At 46.1% G+C, this 20,763-nt stretch overlaps 1 protein-coding gene across 1 annotated transcript in view; it reads right to left on the bottom strand.

Annotated features, from left to right (window-relative positions):
- Window positions 1-20,763, bottom strand: part of RASGRF1 (Ras protein specific guanine nucleotide releasing factor 1) — an 81,947-nt gene that overhangs the window by 42,900 nt on the left and 18,284 nt on the right. The window contains exon 2 of the mRNA XM_075207493.1: window positions 731-837. Coding sequence (XP_075063594.1) covers window positions 731-837 — 107 coding nt within the window. The remainder of the gene's footprint in view (window positions 1-730; window positions 838-20,763) is intronic.

Here is a 20,763-nt window from a genome sequence, read left to right on the forward strand (position 1 = left end):
AATCCTGAATATACAGTCCTTGATATGCAAAACTTACATGATGTGGTCCCTGAACCCCTGTCTCCCCAGGACCGGGTGTATGCAGCTGTCCACATATACAGGTCTGCATATAGTTTGGCAGTGATGCAGTATGTGTAGCACCCATACAGGGAATATAGTATTGTAATTAGTGCTAATGGATTCTGCACGCCTGCAGCTGATACTATGCAGACATGAAGCATGTGTCTGACCTACAATAACTGCAATGAAGCCATGTGGCCTTTGCATTTCATATGGTCCTGGTTTTCAGTGGCCGATCTGGCAACTCTAATTGCAATCCATGTACTCTGAGGGCCTGAGTCATTAAGGAGAGCAAAGCATAAAAATGGAGTAACTTTGCAACTGGGCAAAACCATGTTGCATTGGAGGGGGAAGTAAAATTAAAATGTGATGGCAGATTTATAGTTGGGGTAGGACATGTCCTAGATCAACTTTAAATTTCAGTGTAAAGATTAAGCTATTAGTTATTTGTGTGCTAGATGGAAAAACAACTAGTATTTAACTTATGTTCAAAATAATAAACTAATTTGCACCCCTTGCATTGTAAATGGTTTGTTCAAGAGAACATTTACTCCTTTTTTTTGCCTTACTTTCCTTTACGACTCTGGCCCTGAGTGTATAGTGAGTGGAGTAATGGAGTGCTGTCTAGCTGCTATTAGTGCAAGATATATAGCCTGGGTGTGCACTGTACCTTGCTCGAGAGATAGCTGTTACCCATTCATCACAATCTTTAGAATCCTCAGTGCGCAGCTCCAGAGGCTTCTGATTCTCATGATTAAAGTTGATGATAAAACAAAACTGCAAAGAAAAAAAGAAAAGTATTAGTCAGCAGAATATCAAAAAGTATACTGGAAACATCCAGAGTCCTCTCATAAACAATATTTATACTTTAACAGCAAATACAGAACATGCACCAGGAAAAATACATGAAGTGTGGCCTTATCTGTGTGGAGTTTGTATGTTCTCCCCATGTTTGCGTGGGTTTACTCCGGGTGCTCCGATTTCCTCCCACACTCCAAAAACATACTGGTAGGTTAACTGGCTGCTATTAAATTGCCCTTAGTCTCTCTCAGTCTGTGTGTGTATGTATGTTAGGGGATTTAGATTGTAAGCCCTCAATGGGGCAGGGACTGATGTGAATGAATTCTCTGTGCAGCGCTGCATAATTAGTGACGCTATATAAATAAATAGATGATGATGATGATGATGATGATGATGAAGTGTGTGACATACAGTTCAAGCTCATAGAAATGAATATTATAGCAAAATGTTTATTAGGCACATAGCGGTGGTAATTTGGCAAGTGAGAAAATGGGGAAAAGTGTCCATTCAACATCAGGATTTTACAGATAACAATTTATTATCTAATGAATGGACCTGTCAACATTGCCGCTACTTGTTGCTTCAAAAATAAAGTTGGAGTTATTTTCCCCATTTCCCCTTGATTCCTGGTTGGATGCTTTAACATATTAAGATGTATATTCTGGCTAACTGACCAAACTCCAAAAATCAAATTTTTCCATTACAGATGGGGCACGCTCAACTGTGTGGCTTTCTGTACCATACCCCAGTAAAGACTCGCTGAGGGCTACTGGGAATGAGAGAGCTCTCTTTTGCACTTTGTTGATGGTCTACTCAGTTTATACCTGTTGGTTAAAGCAGACTAGTCCCAATACAACCCGTTACTAGTGGACTCCCTTGGGTATTTTGCCATTGAGATAGATAAGAGATATCTATTTTTTCTAGATGCTGTTACCACTTCAAATTTGAGACTTTTAGGGGCGTATTCAATTGTCGGCGGAAACGCCGAAAATACCGCGGTCCGCGTATCGTTATTACAGTAATCGTTCGCGGAAAAACAGTCAATACGGTAATTTACTCACTGGATTTCAGCTCGCAGCTCCCTGAGCTGAAATCCAGCTACAAATTACCGTATTAACTGTAGTTGTTTTTCCGCGGCGTGGAAAAACAACAATTGAATATGCCCCTTAGCATGAGCTAACTTGGTTCAGTAACAAATTCTGTTTTTTTTTTAATAAAGGCAGTAAAGATACTTTGGTGTGTAAGGATCGGCTTAGAAAACCTGTCTCCATCTCATAATCCAGACATGACCAACCTGTGATTCTCCAGTTATTATGAAACTACAAGTCCTAGCACACCCTGCCAGTTATTTGCTGGCTAACTACCGGCAGAACATGGCAGTGTTTGTAGTTTCACACCCCCTGGAGAGCTGCAGGTTGGCCAGGGCTGCTCTAATACATATTACATGTTAACAGGGTCTACCCTGTTATTGTTCACTTTGAAAAAGAATTTGACTACCTGGAAAAGAATATAACATATGTGGATTAGATGATGACATAGGATGAGCTGCCTTCTTTAATAACTTTTGTGATTAGTGTCAGAAAAATATTGATTCAAGGTAAATGGAATCCCTTAGACCCACTGAAATATATTATTCCCACATTCAACTATTAATATGTGCGAAAGATGAAAAATAGCTATTCACAATGTGCCCTCATGTGATAACTGTCCCATATCAACAACTGCATTTAAAAACTCCTCATATTATAACTTTTCCATATCAATGACTGCACTGTGCATCCCTCCGCTTATTCCTGTCCTGTATTATAGGTGAGTCAATCCTGGCTCACCTCCGACCGTTTGAATTATTGGCACTGCGGCAGAGCAGAGAGAAGAGGACCTCGTGGGATGTCCGGCGCGATCAAGAAGACGGCGGCGGAAGTGGCACAAGGAGCTACCCTGCCATGAGAAGACAGCGCCGGAGTCGCTGGTGGGGAGCCCTTGTAGGGGCTAGGAGCGGCCCGCCCAGAAGACTGCAGAGAGTTGCGCGCCGAAGAGGAGAAGAGGCGCCGTCGGCAGTAGGGTCTGGAAGACCCGGAGAAGAAGGCGTCGGGGGCAAGTAGAGAAGCATGGAGCAGGTAAGTACTCTGTGCGGTTAGGTCAGGCACAAGGCCCGGGGGCACTTTGGGCACTAGGCCCGTGGCACTATTAGTGGGCACAAGGCCCTGGCATAGACAGGTATAGGTGGGGAATTATAAGGGCACAAGGCCCTAGTTAGCTGGGCTTAGAGCCCATAGTTAGAGAGGGCACAAGGCCCTGTAGTTAGAGAGGGGCACAAGGCCCCAGTAGAAAGTCAGGGCACAAGGCCCTTATAAGTAGAGTGGGCGTAAGAGCCCTGAGTTAGAATAGGGCGCAAAACCCAGAGGTGTAGTGTGGCACAAAAGGGTTAACGTCAGGCAATAGACCTGATATAACAGTTGACAGGGCTGCCAAGAGGAATTCAGGGTCCCGGTACAACAAATTCATGGGGCCCCCTTATAGTTGAGTATGCTAAAAAAAATTGCACTAAATTGCACTAAATTTTTCGGAGGTGTGGTCAAGCATTTCGGGGCGTGGCAAATGTGCCATTGGTTCGTGGCTAACACATCAAAATCACTAGGCTCTCAATTTGCCCGAGCGTCACATATGTCCAAGCACTCCTGACTTTCAGGACATCTAGCACCACAGTGTAGTATAGAAAAAATGCAGTGTGTACACAAAGAGTTCAGTCATGGCCTGCACCTTACATTGGGCACAACACTCACCAAAAATTGACATTGCCCCTACTAGAATCACAACATTTCACATATTGTCCTGCTCTCTCCTACCTGTTCTTCTCACTTTCACCACCTGTGGCTGCATGTTTCTTTAGTTGCGGGGGGCCCTATTTGGAAAAAAAATAGCTACATTTAGATAATTCCAAACAATCCTGGCATTAAATCAATACCATCCACGATTAATAATTAGGCCTTCCTCCAGCTCCAATATTACAATAATTTGCCCCTTCATCATCGCCATGCCTTATGCTGACACTGCGCCCTCCATGCTGCTTTTGCCCCCTTCACCTGGCTCCCCTTCATCACACTATACTTTGCTGCTCCCCCCCCCTTTTTCAATCCCACTGTGCCATGCCTCCCCCCTTTTTAACCCCACTGTGCCATGCTGACCCGTTTTTTAACCCCACTGTGCCATGCTGCCCCGTTTTTTAACCCCTCTGTGCCCCCCCTCATTTTTTAACCCCTATGTCATGCTGCCTCCCCGTTTTTTAACCCCTCTGTGCCCCCCCTCATTTTTTAACCCCTCTGTCATGCTGCCTCCCCGTTTTTTAACCCCTCTGGGCCCCCCTCATTTTTTAACCCCTATGTCATGCTGCCTCCCCGTTTTTTAACCCCTCTGTGCCCCCCCTTGTTTTCCTCCCTTCACTCTCCTTTTCTCCTCTCTGCTGCTCTGTGCTCCATTGCTCCAGACTGACTGAATGCTAGGCATGACATGATGACATCACACCCGGCATTCAGACAGTCTGAATGGAGCACAGAGCAGCAGAGAAGAGGGATGCCGGCTACGCGATAACGTGAGTATGTTTTGTTTTTTTTGTTTTTAACTACCCTGCTCCCCCCACCAACGACCTAGCCCCCCCCCCTGCCGCAAAAAAACCCCCAAAAAAAACGACAGCACAAGGCCCCCTGACATGCCCAGGCCCAGGTAATTAGTACCCGCTCCCCCCCCCCTCTCGGCGGCCCTGACAGTTGAGAAGAAGGTTCCTGTTACTGTTCTACATAACCGGCTGGTTAATAAGTAGAGGTAAGTGCCTTCCATTGTCAGCCTTCCATATACAGTAGCAATGTGTTATTGAGCCTGTGTGGTGAAATACAGCATTGTGTATTGTCTTTGGTTGTGCTGTGTACGTTTCTTTCTAGGTGCAAGACGTCAGGCCCCCATTAAAGGTAGGCGCTTGTTTCCTTACTGTACTCCTGTAATTTTCTGTGTCTGTGGGGACAAGGGGTTACTTAGAGCACAAACAGTTAGGGTAGGACACACGGTAGTCTTCCTGTCCCATAGGTCCCTGGGGTTACGAAGAATTCCTGAGGCAGTGACTGGGCACCTCACTGGCAGTGCAGCACAGCCTTTTTGAGTTCCAGGGGTGTGTCCCGTCGTTCAAATTAGGTGTCCCAGTCTGAGTGTCTCTGCTCCTTGCCGTAGCCTCGGAAAGTCCTTTCTGGTAGGCACGGACACAAGTTCTGTTTCTTCCTTAGAGGGAAGTGGAGTGATCTGACGGAGGTTCAGTTGCTGGTCTACTGGAATAGGAAGGAGCGGTATCGGTCTTCCCAGGGTCCAGACTTCACTGGAAACGGTGCTGAGACGGAGAGAGGCTGGGTGAATCCAAAGTGGACTGTGGGTGGTCATCGTTAGGAAGGCAAGACATCTGTGTGCGTCTATCCTGTTCCCCCACAGGCATTACAAATACATGGCGATGAGCGATGACCTCCCCCCCCCCAACGGGATGCGTGCTTTTATCAGACTCAGACTAATCCAGGGAGCCAGACTATGCACCAGAAAGAGCCATTGTAATTCACAGCAAAAAGCAAGTTCATCACTGAGCTTCGAATCAGCCCCAATTCACAAAACAATATGATATAGTTGGGTAGCTTCGACGTGAAGTGCAGATTACAAACAATTTGTGAAATACTGATGAAACAACAGCAAAGTGAAAGGTATATATATATATATATATATATATATATATATATATATATATATATATATATATACACACACACACACACACACGTCTATTTAGACATCCATGCTTACATTATTTCTGCAGGCAAGATTGTTCTTTGTTAAAACTGTTGTCTTTATACCGTTCAAAAAAATTTAAAATAATCCTCCACCATTCTTTGGATGTTTATAGTCGATAGTAGGATCAGGTGGAGTTACAGCAGGGGTGTCACTAATTCTGGTCAATTCCTTTACAGTAGACAAGACCAGATGTCAAAATGTTGTGCTGAGTCATCTGCATCATCAATGGGTGTCTTTGATTTTTGCAAAGCACACAACAGTATATAGCACATGTAGGCAACATTGGCACACAGCGGTAGCTGAAAGGAAAAGTGGCGCAAGATTGAATTGTCCTTGGGCCCTCCCATCCACCCTTATGTTGAATCTTAAAAAGGACATGCACACTTTAACAGACCAAGCACTTTAGCGACAAAGAGTGCCAATTTTGAGGCTGATGTGCTTGGTTTGTTTGGGCCCCCACAAAACAAGCTAACATTAAGGCACCCAAGTTAACAGTGCTGTTAATGAACTCTACTGTGGCAAGATGTCGTTGTTATCATCCTCAGCCTCATCCATTTGTACATCATCCTCACACATTATTAATTCATAACCGCTGGAATTGATTTAATTGGCGGGAAAGGCCTTCCTAATTGGAAATTGTAGTTCATTTTTATGAACATCATCTTTTCCACATTTTGAGGAAGTAGCCTCCTACACCGATTGCTGACAAGGTTCCCGGCTGTGCTGAAAACTCTTTCCGAGTACACACTGGAGGGTGGGCAGCTTAGGGAGTGCAAAGCGAGTTGGTACATGGGTCTCCAAATTCCCTTTTCCCAGTATCTAAAAAGGTTGTCTGATGTGTCTTTTTCTATGTTGTCATGAAAATAATCCTCCACCATCCTTTGGATACTGATAGTAGGATCAGGTGGAGTTATGGCAGAGGTGTCATGTTTTTTGGTCAATTTTTTTAGACCAGACCAGATGTCAAAATGTTGTGCTGAGTCATCTGCATCATCCCTGGGTCTCTTGGGAAAGCCAAGTTTTTTCCTAGCAGTTGACTGAGAAACTGAAAGAGGAGATGCCGTCCTGTCACGAAACACTAGAGCCGTCATCTTGCTCATCAGGAGCTCCTTGCATCTCTTCAGGTCTGCGTTAGTTGGAAAGAAAGAGAAGAAAAAGCTCAAGGATCAAGCACAGTCGCCAAAATGTAGTGATCCGTTTTCAAGATTTTGATAACTCTTGGATCCTGGTGAAGTGAATAAAGTACTTGATCTACAAGTCCAACATACTTAGCGTAATTGCTTTGTTTAATCTCCTCCTTCAGTTTCTCCAGCTGCTTGTAGCTGTTGCAATCTCCTACACGCTGTTGCCGAATGTCGGAAATGTCCAGATATTTTATGGGCCACAGACAGCATCTCCTGCACGTCCCTGTCATTTTTAAAAAGCTCTGCACCACCAAGTTTATTGTGTGAGCATATCAGGGAATGTGATAGAATTCCCCCAACTGTAATGCTCTCACAATATTGGGGTCGTTATCAGAAATCACATATCCTCAGGAGAGTCCAAGCAGGATAAGCCATGTTGCAGTGACATCCCTTAGTTTTTGTAACAGATTGTCAGCTGTTTGCCTCTTAGTGAAGCCTGTGATACCTTGAGTTGCCTGCCTCTGACAAATGTGACATACTTGGGTACATGCTGCTGCTGTTCCTGCTGGTGAAGGTGAATCACCAACCCAGTGGAGTGTCAGTCATATAATCTTTAGTTTGCCCAGTTCCGCTTGTCCCCATATCTGTGGTTAAGTGTACAGTGGGTAGAATGGCATTTTGTATACCAATAATTACATTTTTACGAACTTACTGGTAGAGGTGAGGAATAGCTTTTCTAGTAAAATGGTGTCGTGATGGAATTTTGTAACAGGGACTAACTCTGATCGCTACTGAGGATATTGATGAGGACGATGTGGTGGGTGTAGATTGCAGGTCTCGGGACCTAGCTGATGATGGACTGCTTGTTATATTTTTAGCATAAGTTTCTGATTTCCCCAACGGCTTGCCATGAACTTGCTTCAAATGGCGTAACATAGACGAGGTTCCTACATGGTTAAAGCCCCTACCTCTACTGACTGTGGCTTTACAAACGCTACAAATGGCTAGACAACTGTTGTCAGGATTTAGATAAAAATAATTTCACACTTAAGAGCTGGATTTTTTGATCTTATGCCCAGGCATGACAATGGCCTTCTTCTTATCACGTGCAAGAACTGCTTCCACTGGTGCAGGACTTACACAAACATCATCCTCATCAACATCCTCATTAGCGCCCTCGTCAGCTACACAAATATCCCCTTTACCCTGTTGCAATTCCAAAGTGGCATCCTCAATTTGTGTATCACCAGCTACACTTGGGCTGTTCAGGCACACAGCTGCAAAAATGCTGAAAGGGGCCTTATTTATGGGTACACTATCAGACAGGTCAGGATTACACATAGCACTCGTGGATAGACTCTCCTCAGGGATTTGTGTCATTTCTGAATCAGAACATACATTTTCCTCTAATGCCTTACTGTTTTCTTCCAGCGCGGCTTCTACACGTATAAGTATTTGGACACCACTCTAGGGTTTATTTTGTCAGAAACCAATTAATCTACCAGTATGTCTTTGGAATGTGGGAGGAAACTAGAGCACCAGGAGGACACCCACGCAAACATAAAACCTCTGCACAGAAAGGGCCCAGGTCGGAATTGAACTCATGTCCTCAGCGTTTTGAGACAGCAATGCTAACCACTGTGCCATCGTTCTGCTAAGGATACATAATTATTCTGATATTAACATTTTCTCATCTATAAATTATATCAAACATATTATAGCAGCCCACATAAGCTTGCAGCCAACAAAGGGGTCATTTGGAAACTTTAATGGCTAATCCTAAACTCGTACCATTCATCTGGGCTGGCCTTTGTAAAATATGGGCTTCTATGTGAGATATTCATTGGGGGCTTGCTCCAATTTCAGTGGAGGGGTCGTATCTATTGCCATTAATCATGTCATTAGACTCACAGGGGGGCATGTCTAGAACCTGATACACTCTAATAACAGGTTCCTCTATGCACTTTGTTTTTGTGGCAATTTTGGTTTATGCCACAAACACAGTGTCCTTCACATATTAATACTTATAGATAGCACTTTGCTGCCATGGAACACAGTCACCCAGCCCTCTACAGCAACATGTGGCTTGCACAAACAAGCTCTGGCAGCCCCCCAACCCCTCATCTATTTTCCCCTTTGATAACCAGTTACATACATCTCTAACACGGGTATGTGACCCCACGGACCAATAGCAAGCTGTCTGCTGGCAGTTTCCTATTAGTCCGCAAGCAAAGAGCTCACACTCCGCGTTGTGTGCACAGCACTGGCTGCTAAGCTACAGAAATGCTGGAGTCCCAGGATAATCCCAAAACGGAATTCTCAGGCTCTGCTAAAAATAGGAAAAAGACAACAAAAAGATGAGGAGTAGGGTATTCAGTATGGGGCCCAAGTAAGGTGTCCTGTGCAGTGGCACCCCACATCAGCTGACCCTGTCGATCATACCTGAATACATAAGATCATACTTGCCAACAGTTTGGCTCTCCCCTCCGGACTACACGAATGTGCTACACTGCATGAAGTGTCGCCTGGTGGGTAGTTTAACAGAATCAGTAATCACAAAAAAATAGTAAATATGAGTATCACTTTGTATATCAACTTGCTAAAAAAGGGAACAACTTATCAATGTTACTTTGTATCAGTTACAGAACCACTGAGGGGTATATTTGCCAACTCTTCTAAAATGGAATAAGAAGAAGGCTGTCAATCTAATAGTATGGAGACTGTCAATCTAATAGGATGGAGACTGTCAATCTAATGGGATGGAGACTGTCAATCTAATGGGATGGAGACTGTCAATCTAATGGGATGGAGACTGTCAATCTAATGGGATGGAGACTGTCAATCTAATGGGATGGAGACTGTAATTTTAATAGGGTGGAGGAACAGGAGCATTGTTACTACAGGCAGAATAGAACAGAGATTTGAGTTTTGAATCTATGTGACCAATCTATGGGAAAAGGCAACACAGCAACAAAAAGCCACGGAGGTCACAAACCTTTCGCCCAGTCATAGACCTGATCTAGCCCTGACATGAATGTGATTTTATGTTTATCTTTTACACTCTCCACCATCTGTGGTTTATATTTTCATCACTTATTAGTAACCTGAGGTCAGAGCCAATGATGACATCATAGAAGGTGACATAGTTCCCATGGAGACCAGGACATTGTGATTTAATGATCCTGATATAAGGATCAGAAGCTGCTCCAGTCAGTCAGTTGGGAGGTTGAATCCCTAGACCACTGACAGGACCAATGAATCTCTACATCTATGGGATTATACCATCTTCAAATGCTGATGTAACTGCTACGTTGTGGGATCCGCTGATCTGTCATCGCTAATGAAGCGGTAAATGAGAAGATTGTAATTGTATCTGAATAGGCTCCCTTCCCCTTCTGTATAGATAAATCACAGTGTAAGCCCTAGCAGGCAAGATTCATCTCATTAGATTGTAAGCTCCTACGAGCAGGGCTCCCTTCAGGGCTGCCATCAGAAACTGTGGGGCCAAGTACTAATTAATCTGGCAGGGCCCCTCCGCCCCCTCCCCCATAAATGTTCCCCTCTCCCCCATCACTAGAAATGTTCCCCTCCCCCCCAATCACAGTAAATGTTCCCCTCTCCAACCCAATCATAGTAAATGTTCCCCTCCCCCCATCATAGTAAATGTGCTCCTCTGCCCCCCTCAATCACAGTAAATGCCCCACCCAATCACAGTAAATGTTCCCCTCCCCCAATCACAGTAAATGTGCCCCTCTCCCCTTCCCCATCATAATAAATGCCCAATTAACTCACCTTCTTGAAGCAATGCTGCAGCTCCCGGTCACAGTGATGACATTGCCGCATTGTGGAGGCAAAGAGACGGGTCTGTCAGACTAAGGGGCCCAGACAGTCCAGGGGGCCTGGACTAACAGAGAGGCCCCTTACAGCTGTACTGGCTGTACCAACCTGATGGCAGCCCTGGCTCCCTTCCCCCTTCTATATAGATGAATCAAACTGTAAGCCCTAAAGGGCAAAATTCATCTCATTAGATTGTAATCTCTTACGAGCAGGGCTCCCTCCCCCTTATGTCGTCTCTACAGGGATATAATGCAATATGCAGTATATATATATATATATATATATATATATATATATATATATATATATATATATATATATATATATATATGTGATCCAGGATGAAAATCGATTGCCATACGTGGAGTCAGGAAGGAATTTTTTCCCCTCTGAGAAAAATGAAGTATCTCCGGGGGTTTTCTTCGCCTTCCTCTGGATCTATAGATCAGTAACTCTGAAACCAGATCCCAGGGATCCCCAAACATCACCAGAATAATGGCTATTATTACAAAGATACTGGTGAATAGGTTAAATTGACTGCACCTAGATATTTGGTGTTCCCTGGGCGCTGTCAGTGTTGGTTAATAAATAAAACTTCAGCAATATTTCAATTGCATCTCTGCATATTGTTAAATAAAAAAATATTTCAAAATAAACTGTGTGATTCTTGTTTAAAATAAACTAGTTCTCTGAGGTGTGTTGATAAATAGTAGAGATGGGCGGGTCCGGTTCCCCGAGAACCGAACCCACCCAAACTTTGGATATCCGAGTACAAAGCTGAGCAGCTCGGTACTCTCCCGCCCACTCGGAATCCAAATCGAGGCCGTACGTCATCGGATCTCGGGGCTTGGTTCTCACGATACTTGAAGATTATAAACACACGCCTCCATAGCAATCCATCGCCATTTGACAGAGGGAGAGAGCAGGGTGTAGTCACAGGCTGATTAGAGCAGGGACAGAGAATACAATATTCTTATTCCAATTGAGCTACCAAAAATCGCTAGAGAAGAGAGGAGGATAGAGGAATTTTTTTTTTCAATATTTGGCACTCCCCAGTGCTTTTGGGGTGTCCCCCATAATTGTGCATAAATATTTCTGGCTGTCAAAATTACTATCTGTCAGCAGTATTTTACCAAATAATTTTTAGCACTCCACAGTGCTTTTGGCTGTCAAAATTACTATCTGTCAGCAGTATCTGCCAAATAATTGTTAGCACTCCACAGTGCTTTTGGGGTGTCCCCCATAATTGTGCATAAAGATTACTGGCTGTCAAAATTACCATCTGTCAGCAGTATTTTACCAAATAATTTTTACCACTACAAGTGCTTTGCGCTCAGAATGGATTCAAAGCAGTCCACATATGATCAGAATGAGCAACCAGGTTCTGTCACCAGTCCTGATGTTAGTGTTCCCAGTACGTCATCTAGGCAAGGCGATGTCAAACTACACAGTGTTTCGAAATCAGTGCAAAAAAACAAAACCAAAAAAAAATTTACTGTGTTGAAGCGAAAAAGAAGTGTTACTGAGCAAAAGTTAAGTGACGATAAAAAACAAATTGCCAATATGCCATTCTACACACGCAGTGGCAAAAAGAGAATGAGGCCTTCACCTTTGGCTATTAGTGGCAGATCCCAAAAAGTTACCGAGCCTACAATTGGTGCACAACTACTGTTACGCATCAAAGCCGAGCTGCAAGATAACAGTAAGGCATTAGAGAATAATGTTTGCTCTGATTCAGAAATGACGCCAATCCCTGTGGAGAGTCCATCCAACAGTGGGATGTCTAATCGTGAGCATTCTGCTGATGTGTGCCTTAATAGCCCGAGTGTAGCCGGTGATACACAAATTGAGGATGCCACTTGAATTAGAAGAGGATGAGGGGGAGATTTGTGTAGGCGACGAGGGCGCTAATGAGGGTGTTGATGAGAATGAGGTTGTTAGTGTAAGTCCTGCACCAGTGGCAACCAGTTCTGGCACGTGACAAGAAAAAGGCCATTGTCATGCCTGGGCATAAAACAAAAAAATCCACTTCTTATGTGTGGAATTATTTCTACCCAAATCCAGACAACAATTGTATAGCCATTTGTAATGTATGTCAAGCCACAGTCAGTCGAGGGAGGGACCTTAACCATCTTGGAACCCCGTCTATGTTACGCCATTTAACGAGAGTTCATGGCAAAGTGTTGGGAAAAGCTGAAAGTTCTTCCCAAAAAATTACAAGCACTCAATCATCAGCTAAGACCCTCCACTCACCGACATCCCGACGGCTACAAAATACACCCACCACACCATCCACATCAATATCCTCAGTAGCGCTCGGAGTTAGCCCAGCATCCCACTTATTAAGGTTGGATGACTCCTGCACTATTATTGATTCCTCTGAAGAAAGCGTTAGTCCCACTGCTTCTCCTGCTGTTGCTGCTGCCGGGGGTGAATCGTCAGCCCAGAGGCAGGTCAAGAAAATGAGCAGTCCTACATTTCAGCAATTAACTGTGAAACAATCATTTGCTAGGGGAAGCAAATATGACAGCAGTCACCCAGTCGCCAAGCGAATCACAGACGCCATGGCTGCAATGTTAGTGTTAGATCTGCGTCCAATCTCCACAAATAACGCAGCTGGTTTTTCACAGTTAATTGAGGTTTTGTGTCCGCGTTACAGAATTCCATTGCGACACCATTTCTCCCGAAAGCAATTCCACAACTATACCAAAAAGTGTGTAAAAATGTAGAGATTGCGCTGAAAAATGCCATTCTGCCCACTGTCCACTTAACCACAGATATGTGGACAAGTGGAAGTGGCCAAACCAAAGACTATATGACTGTGACAGCCCACTGTTTTGGTCATTCACCTTCACCAGCAGGAACAGCAGCGGCATGTACACCACTACGTAACATTTGTCACAGGCAGGCCACTCTTTGTATCACCGGCTTCACTAACAGGCATACAGCTGACAATTTGTTACGCAAACTAAGAGATGTAATTGATACATGGCTTATACCACTTGGACTCTCCCCAGGGTATGACATTTCTGATAACGCCAACAATATAGTGCGAGCATTACAGCTGGGTGATTTCCAACACATTCCCTGTTTTGTTTACACCATCAACTTGGTGGTGCAGAGCTTCCAACGAAATAACCGTGAGGTGCAGGAGATGCCTTCGGTGGCCCGTAAAATTTCAGGCCATTTCAGGCATTCAGCCACAGCATGTAGGAGATTACAGCAGCTCCAAAAGCAGTTTAACTTGCCCTGCCACCAACTTAAGCAAGAGGTGCTAACTAAGTGGAATTCCACCCTGTACATGCTTCAGAGGATGGAGGAACAGCGCAAAGCCATCCAAGCATATTGCACAAGCCATGACATTGGGAAAGGAGGGGGGATATATTTCACTCTTGCACAATGGGGAATCCATTCAGTGCTGTGCAAGATGCTGAAACCATTTGAAGTTGTGACATGTGAGGTGAGTGCAGACTCTGCTAGTTTGAGCCAAGTCATTCCTTTAATTAGACTATTGGAAAAGCAGCTTGAGAAAATGAAGGAGGAGCTGAAAGCAAGCAATTCAGCAAAGTATGTTGGCCTTGTCGATCCAGTACTTCATTCGCTTCACAATGATCCTTGAGTTATTAAGATCTTGAACTCGGATCAGTACGTTTTGGCCACTGTGCTTGATCCAAGGTTTAAGACCTACATTCACATTGCATTTTTCATCTCATTTACATTGTACCTTTCTTTTTGTTTCATTGTACTTTTTTCTCTCATTTCTATTTTACCACTAGGTCACCTTTACCCTCTCTTATTTAAGTTCATTTCATTGTATTTATTTACTGCATCTGATTTTATTTTTATTTCAAACTTTATTTTTTGCTTACTGTACTCCATTTTGTCTCTGACTCTGCCCTTCTATTCCGCTCTTAGCATCCTCGCCCTAATCTTTTCGTCTTCCACTTTGCCATTGTCTTCCATTTTGCCATTGTCTCTCCCTTTGCCATTGTCTCTCCCTTTGCCATTGTCTCTCCCTTTGCCATTGTCTTCCTTATCGCTATCATCTCCCTGGTATTATTCTTACCTGTTATTCTCTATCTTTTTTATCTCACTGTTCTGCTACTCCTTGCCCTCCCTGCTCTATTACTGTTTGTCTTCCTAGCCCTCTTTGCCTTATCCTTAGCTCCATCATTCTAGGCCTCTCTTACCGACATCATCCCTTTTGCTCTTGGTCTCCCTTCCTCCTCCTTCCACCCTCTTTTCTGCCCTGCTCCTTTCCGTCACCCCCCCTCTCTCTCCCTACTATGCCTCCCCGCTCTCGCTCCATACCCATACTCTTCCCCCGCCCTACCTCTCCTGCCCCTCACCGCCCTCCCCCGCGCTCTGCCCATCTTGCTAACCTCATCCCCATCTCCACCCTCTCCTCTCCCCCTTTCTCTTGTGCCCTCTGGAACGCTAGATCAGTTCGCAACAAGCTGACTGCTATCCACGACCTCTTTTTATCCACCTCCCTTAACCTTCTCGCCCTTACTGAAACCTGGCTCTCCGACTCTGACACCGCCTCCCCCGCTGCCCTCTTCTATGGTGGCCTCTCCTTCACCCACTCCGCCAGACCTGGTGCCCGCCCAGGTGGGGGAGTGGGCCTCCTCCTTTCCTCCTCCTGCACTTTTCGTGTCATTTCCCCTGAACCCTCCCTCTCCTTCTTTGAAGCCCACTCCATCCGCCTCTTTTTCCCCATCGATCTCCGCGTCACTGTCATCTACCGCCCCCCCCTGGCCCCACCTCCCTCTTCCTTGATAACTTCGCTGCCTGGCTTCCTCACTACCTCTCCTCTGACCTCCCCTCCATCATCCTCGGCGACTTCAACTTCCCCATAGACAATCCCTCTGACCCTGCTTCCTGCAAACTGCTCACCCTTTCTTCCTCCCTTGGCCTTACCCAATGGACCTCCTCCTCTACCCACTCCCTTGGCCACTCCCTTGATCTTGTCTTCTCCTACCAATGTATTCTCTCTGACTTCTCCATCTCTCCCTTTCCTCTATCTGATCACCATCTCCTCTCCTTCTCTCTCTTCTCCTCTCCTGCTCCCCCCCTGCCCAAACCTACTCTATCCATTCGCAACATCGATGCCCTTGACCCGGCCACTCTGTCCTCCTCTCTTGATACTCTCCTTTCTCCCCTTTCCTCCCTCTCCTGCCCCAACCAGGCGGTCTCCCTCTACAATCTCACCCTCACCTCTGCTCTGGATTTCGGTCGCCCCTGCCCACTCCGTCCACCCCCGCTGCTCCAAACCCCAACCCTGGCACTCCAAACATACCCGCCTCCTCCAAAAATGCTCCCGTACTGCTGAACGCCACTGGAGAAAATCCCGCTCCCTGGCTGACTTCCTCCACTTCAAATTCATCATCTCATCCTACAGTTCTGCCCTCTCACTCGCTAAACAATCTTTCTTCAAGTCCCTTATCCTCTCCCAATCCTCTAACCTCTGCCGCCTCTTCGCCACCTTCAGCACTCTCCTGGCCCCGCCCCCTCCTCCCACCCCCTCCTCCCTGACTGCCTCCGACTTCGCCTCCTTTTTCTCCTCTAAAATTGAGGCCATCCGACTTGAAATCTCCACCTCCACTCTCTCGTCCACCCCCCCCACTCTTCCGCCCTCCCCCCTAGCCACCTTCCCCTCCACTCCTTCCGCCCTACCTCGGGTAAGGAAGTCCACTCTCTCATTTCATCGTTCCCCCCCTCTACCTGTCCCCTGGATCCCATCCCCTCCCACCTTCTTCGCTCCCTTTCCCCCACCACCTGCTCCCACCTCGCTCACCTCTTTAATCTCTCCCTCTCCTCCGGCATCTTCCCCTCCTCCTTCAAACATGCTCTTGTTTCCCCCATTCTTAAAAAACCTAATCTTGACCCCACTTCTCCCTCTAACTATCGACCCATATCTCTTCTCCCCTTTGCCTCCAAAATTCTCGAGAGGCTCGTCTGTAGCCGTCTCTCCTCCTACCTCTCTGAACACTCCCTCCTTGATCCTCTCCAGTCTGGTTTCCGTCCCCTTCACTCCACTGAAACTGCCCTGGCTAAAGTAACCAATGATCTCCTCTCGGCTAAAGCCAGGAGCCACTTCTCCCTTCTCATCCTCCTTGACCTCTCTGCAGCCTTCGACACCGTTGACCACCCCATTCTCCTCCACACCCTCCAGTCCTTTGGCCTCTTCGGCCAAGTCCTGTCCTGGTTCACCTCTTACCTTGCTGACCGTTCCTTCTCCGTCACCACCTCTGGGTCTCTCTCCCCCCCGTCCACCCTTCCAGTCGGGGTCCCTCAGGGCTCTGTTCTGGGACCCTTACTCTTCTCTCTATACACCTCTTCCCTAGGTGAACTCATCAGCTCCTTCGGCCTCAACTATCATCTCTACGCTGACGACACTCAACTTTACCTCTCCTCTCCTGATCTCTCTCCCTCCCTCCTCTCTAGGGTGTTCACCTGCCTCTCTGCCATCTCCTCCTGGATGTCCTCTCGATTCCTCAAACTTAACCTCGCCAAAACTGAACTCATAGTCTTCCCTCCCCCTCGCACCTCGCCCCCTTCTGACCTCTCTATCACTGTCGACAACACCTCTATCTCCCCTGTCCCCCAACTTCGCTGCCTCAGGGTCATCCTCGACTCCTCTCTCTCCTTTGGCCCCCACATTCTCTCTCTTGCTAAATCCTGCCGCTTCCAGCTGCGTAACATCGCACACATCCGGCCCTTCCTTTCCCAAGATGCCACTAAATGTCTTATTCACTCTCTGATCATCTCCCGCATAGACTACTGTAACCTCCTCCTTACTGGCCTCCCCCACTCTCACCTCACTCCCCTTCGATCTGTACTTAACGCTGCCGCTAGGCTCATCTTCCTCTCTCGCCGCTCCTCTTCTGTCTCCCCCCTCTACCAATCCCTTCACTGGCTCCCCTTACCCTACAGAATCCTGTTCAAGCTCCTCACTCTTACATACAAGGCCCTCGCCAACTCCACAGCACCCTACATCTCCTCCCTCCTCTCTATTCATGCTCCATCCCGTCCTCTACGATCGGCCAATGACCGTCGCCTCTCTTCCCCCCTGATCACCTCCTCCCACGCGCGTATCCAAGACTTCTCCCGCGCTGCCCCCCTCCACTGGAACCAGCTCTCCCGCTCCATCAGAACTTCCCCTAATCTGTCCAGTTTCAAACGGTGTTTAAAAACCCACCTTTTTATTAAAGCTTTCCAGTCTCCCACTTAACTTCCTACCTTTTCTTCTGACTCTTCCCCCCTCATTCCCCTTCCCCTATCCTTATTCTCCATTCCTCCTTCTCTCCCTCTCTCCCCTGTGTCTGTCAGTCTTCCCCTCCCCTTAGATTGTACGCTCCTTCGAGCAGGGTCTTCTCTCCTCCTGTCTTCACCACTTTTACTCTGCTCGCCAGCTACCTAGCCTTACTCCTTGAGGTCCCTCTTCCCCCATCCCCTCTCGCTTCCTCCTCTTCCCCTGGGGGTCTCCCTCTAATCCGTGCCCTCCCTCCTTGGTGCCGTTGTTGGCTGACCTTCCCCCGCCCCTCTAGCTGTGCCTTGAGCTCACTGAGTTACTGTGATTATTGTTTACTGTTCTGTGCCGTCTCTCCTCGTATTGTTATTTCGTTTGTCTCTGTACGGCGCCGCGGACACCTAGTGGCGCCTTATAAATAAAAATTAATAATAATAAAATACAGTGAGTCTTTACTTGTAAATGAGCGAGATGTGAGCTTTTGCAAGGAGCTATTGCTCAGCAAGTTGGCCGCTGAACTGGGCCTCGGCTTGACAACGTGTCCTCCTTCACTTTCTCAAGCTGCTGCTGCTCGTAAAAAATTACATTTCCCAAAAAGAAGCAGGGAAGACACAGGGGGCAGACCAGAACAATTTAACATCTGGGCTGGTTTGAAGGATTTTTCGAAAAAATGTGTCACTTTGCCCATAACTCCATCCAATACGAGTATAAACATGCAAAGGATGATGGAGGATTACTTTCAAGAGGTAGTTGATATGGAAATGTCAGACAGTCCCTTTCCTTACTGGGAAGAAAAGTAGGCCATTTGGAAATCCATGTACAAACTTGCTTTGCAATACTTAAGCTGCCCATCCTCCAGTGTGTACTCTGAACAAGTGTTCAGCACAGCAGGGAACTTAGTCAGTGATCGCCGTAGAAGGTTGCTTCCCAAAAATGTGGAGAAAATGATGTTTATAAAAATGAACTACATCTTCCACGAGGAAGGCCTTCACCATCCAAGACATCCAAGCACTGACTGTTCTCTAATGGCGGATTCAAGCGGCGATGAATTGATAGTCTGTGATGACGCACACACTGATGAGGGTGAGGATGAAGCTGAAGATGATGACGATAACATCTTTTTAAAACTTTCTATGTAAGTGTAGGGTGCAATCTACCCCCAAAGAGGAAAGGGACTTGTGGCATTTCCAAATCACGTACCGTCTTGAAAGGCTGCTGTTAGGGCAATTTCTCCTTAAGGGTAGGGTGTCATAGACAAAGTGACCCCAAACTGGCTTTGTCCATTTCTCTTAATATTGTACAGCCTATAACGGCTGAATTTTTTGGTTTTTTCAACAAGTGGAAGGGGGCCTAGAGAGAGACAGAAAGCAAACTGCCTTTTTCCATTTATTTCCATATTTAACTATAAGTGTAGGGTGTAATATACATCCAAAGACGATGGCTGCATTGCCAATATGCATAGATGAAGAGGAAGACAATCTGTTTTGTGTGTAGAATAAATGAAGGCCTACCTACCAGGAAATAAACTGTTTTGTGGAAGATTTATTACCTCTACAATTAGATTACTTATCTATGAAACTTTTGGAGCACTAAATTGGGTTATTTTAGGCCCAAAAACATTGATTTTCCAACAAAATAGCAAACCAAAACCAAACAAAACCAAAACCAAAAAACGCAATAGCGGTTTTGCAAAACCAAAACCAAAACACGACGGTAATCCAGATCCAAAACCGAATACAAAACCAAAACACGGGGGTCAGTGACCATCTCTAATAAATAGTGTATACAAGGAATTCTCACCATCTCTCCTTGTGCGGTGCCTGTACCTGAGTCCTCACAGTAACATGCGGGAGGTGGGCAGGGGTCCTTATACCAGGGATTGACTCGGATGACTGCACTGGATAACACTATACGCAGACAATGGGTATACGTTGGAAACTACTATGGTATAATTTCAAAGGTAGGAAAGAAGGTGAATGGGAAGAAAAGGAATGTATCATAAACATGTACATCACATATGTATCATATCATGTATTATGTATCACTCGCTGATGGACTGTGCTCGCTGCCAGCAGAGTGATGGACTGTGCTCGCTGCCAGCAGAGTGATGGACTGTGCTCGCTGCCAGCAGAGTGATGGACTGTGCTCGCTGCCAGCAGAGTGATGGACTGTGCTCGCTGCCAGCAGAGTGATGGACTGTGCTCGCTGCCAGCAGAGTGATGGACTGTGCTCGCTGCCAGCAGAGTGATGGACTGTGCTCGCTGTCAGCTTGGCTGCAGTCTCCCCAGGTCACATGAGAAGTCACCAAAACCCAGAGTCTCGCTCTCAGTTTTTGGACTAGTTTGTTACTCTTCAGTGTTTGCCATACACAGGCCTCTCACAAATCTCTCACAATATGACCGCAGGCTTAGCCATAAATGCAGGAAATGCTCCTCCCCCTGCACCATCCTTCTCTCTGCTGTTCTCTCCCAGGTCCTAGTGCTGGTGCTACACACAAATATCACATTTGGTATAGCTAGGGAACTGGTCGGTCAATTTAGGTCCATCAGGGGAGGTGGGGATTACGTGTGGGACAGAAGGGGCTCTGGTTTTATCTGCAGCCCCATCAGAGCTAGATTGTGGATGGAGGAGAGTGACTCAGAGAACCAATAGCTTTTTACTGGTCTGCGTGGACATCCCCCATAAGCCAAGTCTAGGGGATGCCCATAAGAGATACACCCACCGGGGCCCTGAACACCACATATACAGACTGCCAGCTGATATACAGAGAAGGTTTGTTCATAACCAATCAGTGGATCAGCAGGACATGAGCCGCCCCCATGCCCTTGGTGCTATCTCATGTTTGGATTTCCGGGAAAGTGGATGATTCTG

The sequence above is a fragment of the Mixophyes fleayi genome, chromosome 4 (assembly GCF_038048845.1).
Source record: "Mixophyes fleayi isolate aMixFle1 chromosome 4, aMixFle1.hap1, whole genome shotgun sequence".
NCBI lineage: Eukaryota > Metazoa > Chordata > Amphibia > Anura > Limnodynastidae > Mixophyes > Mixophyes fleayi.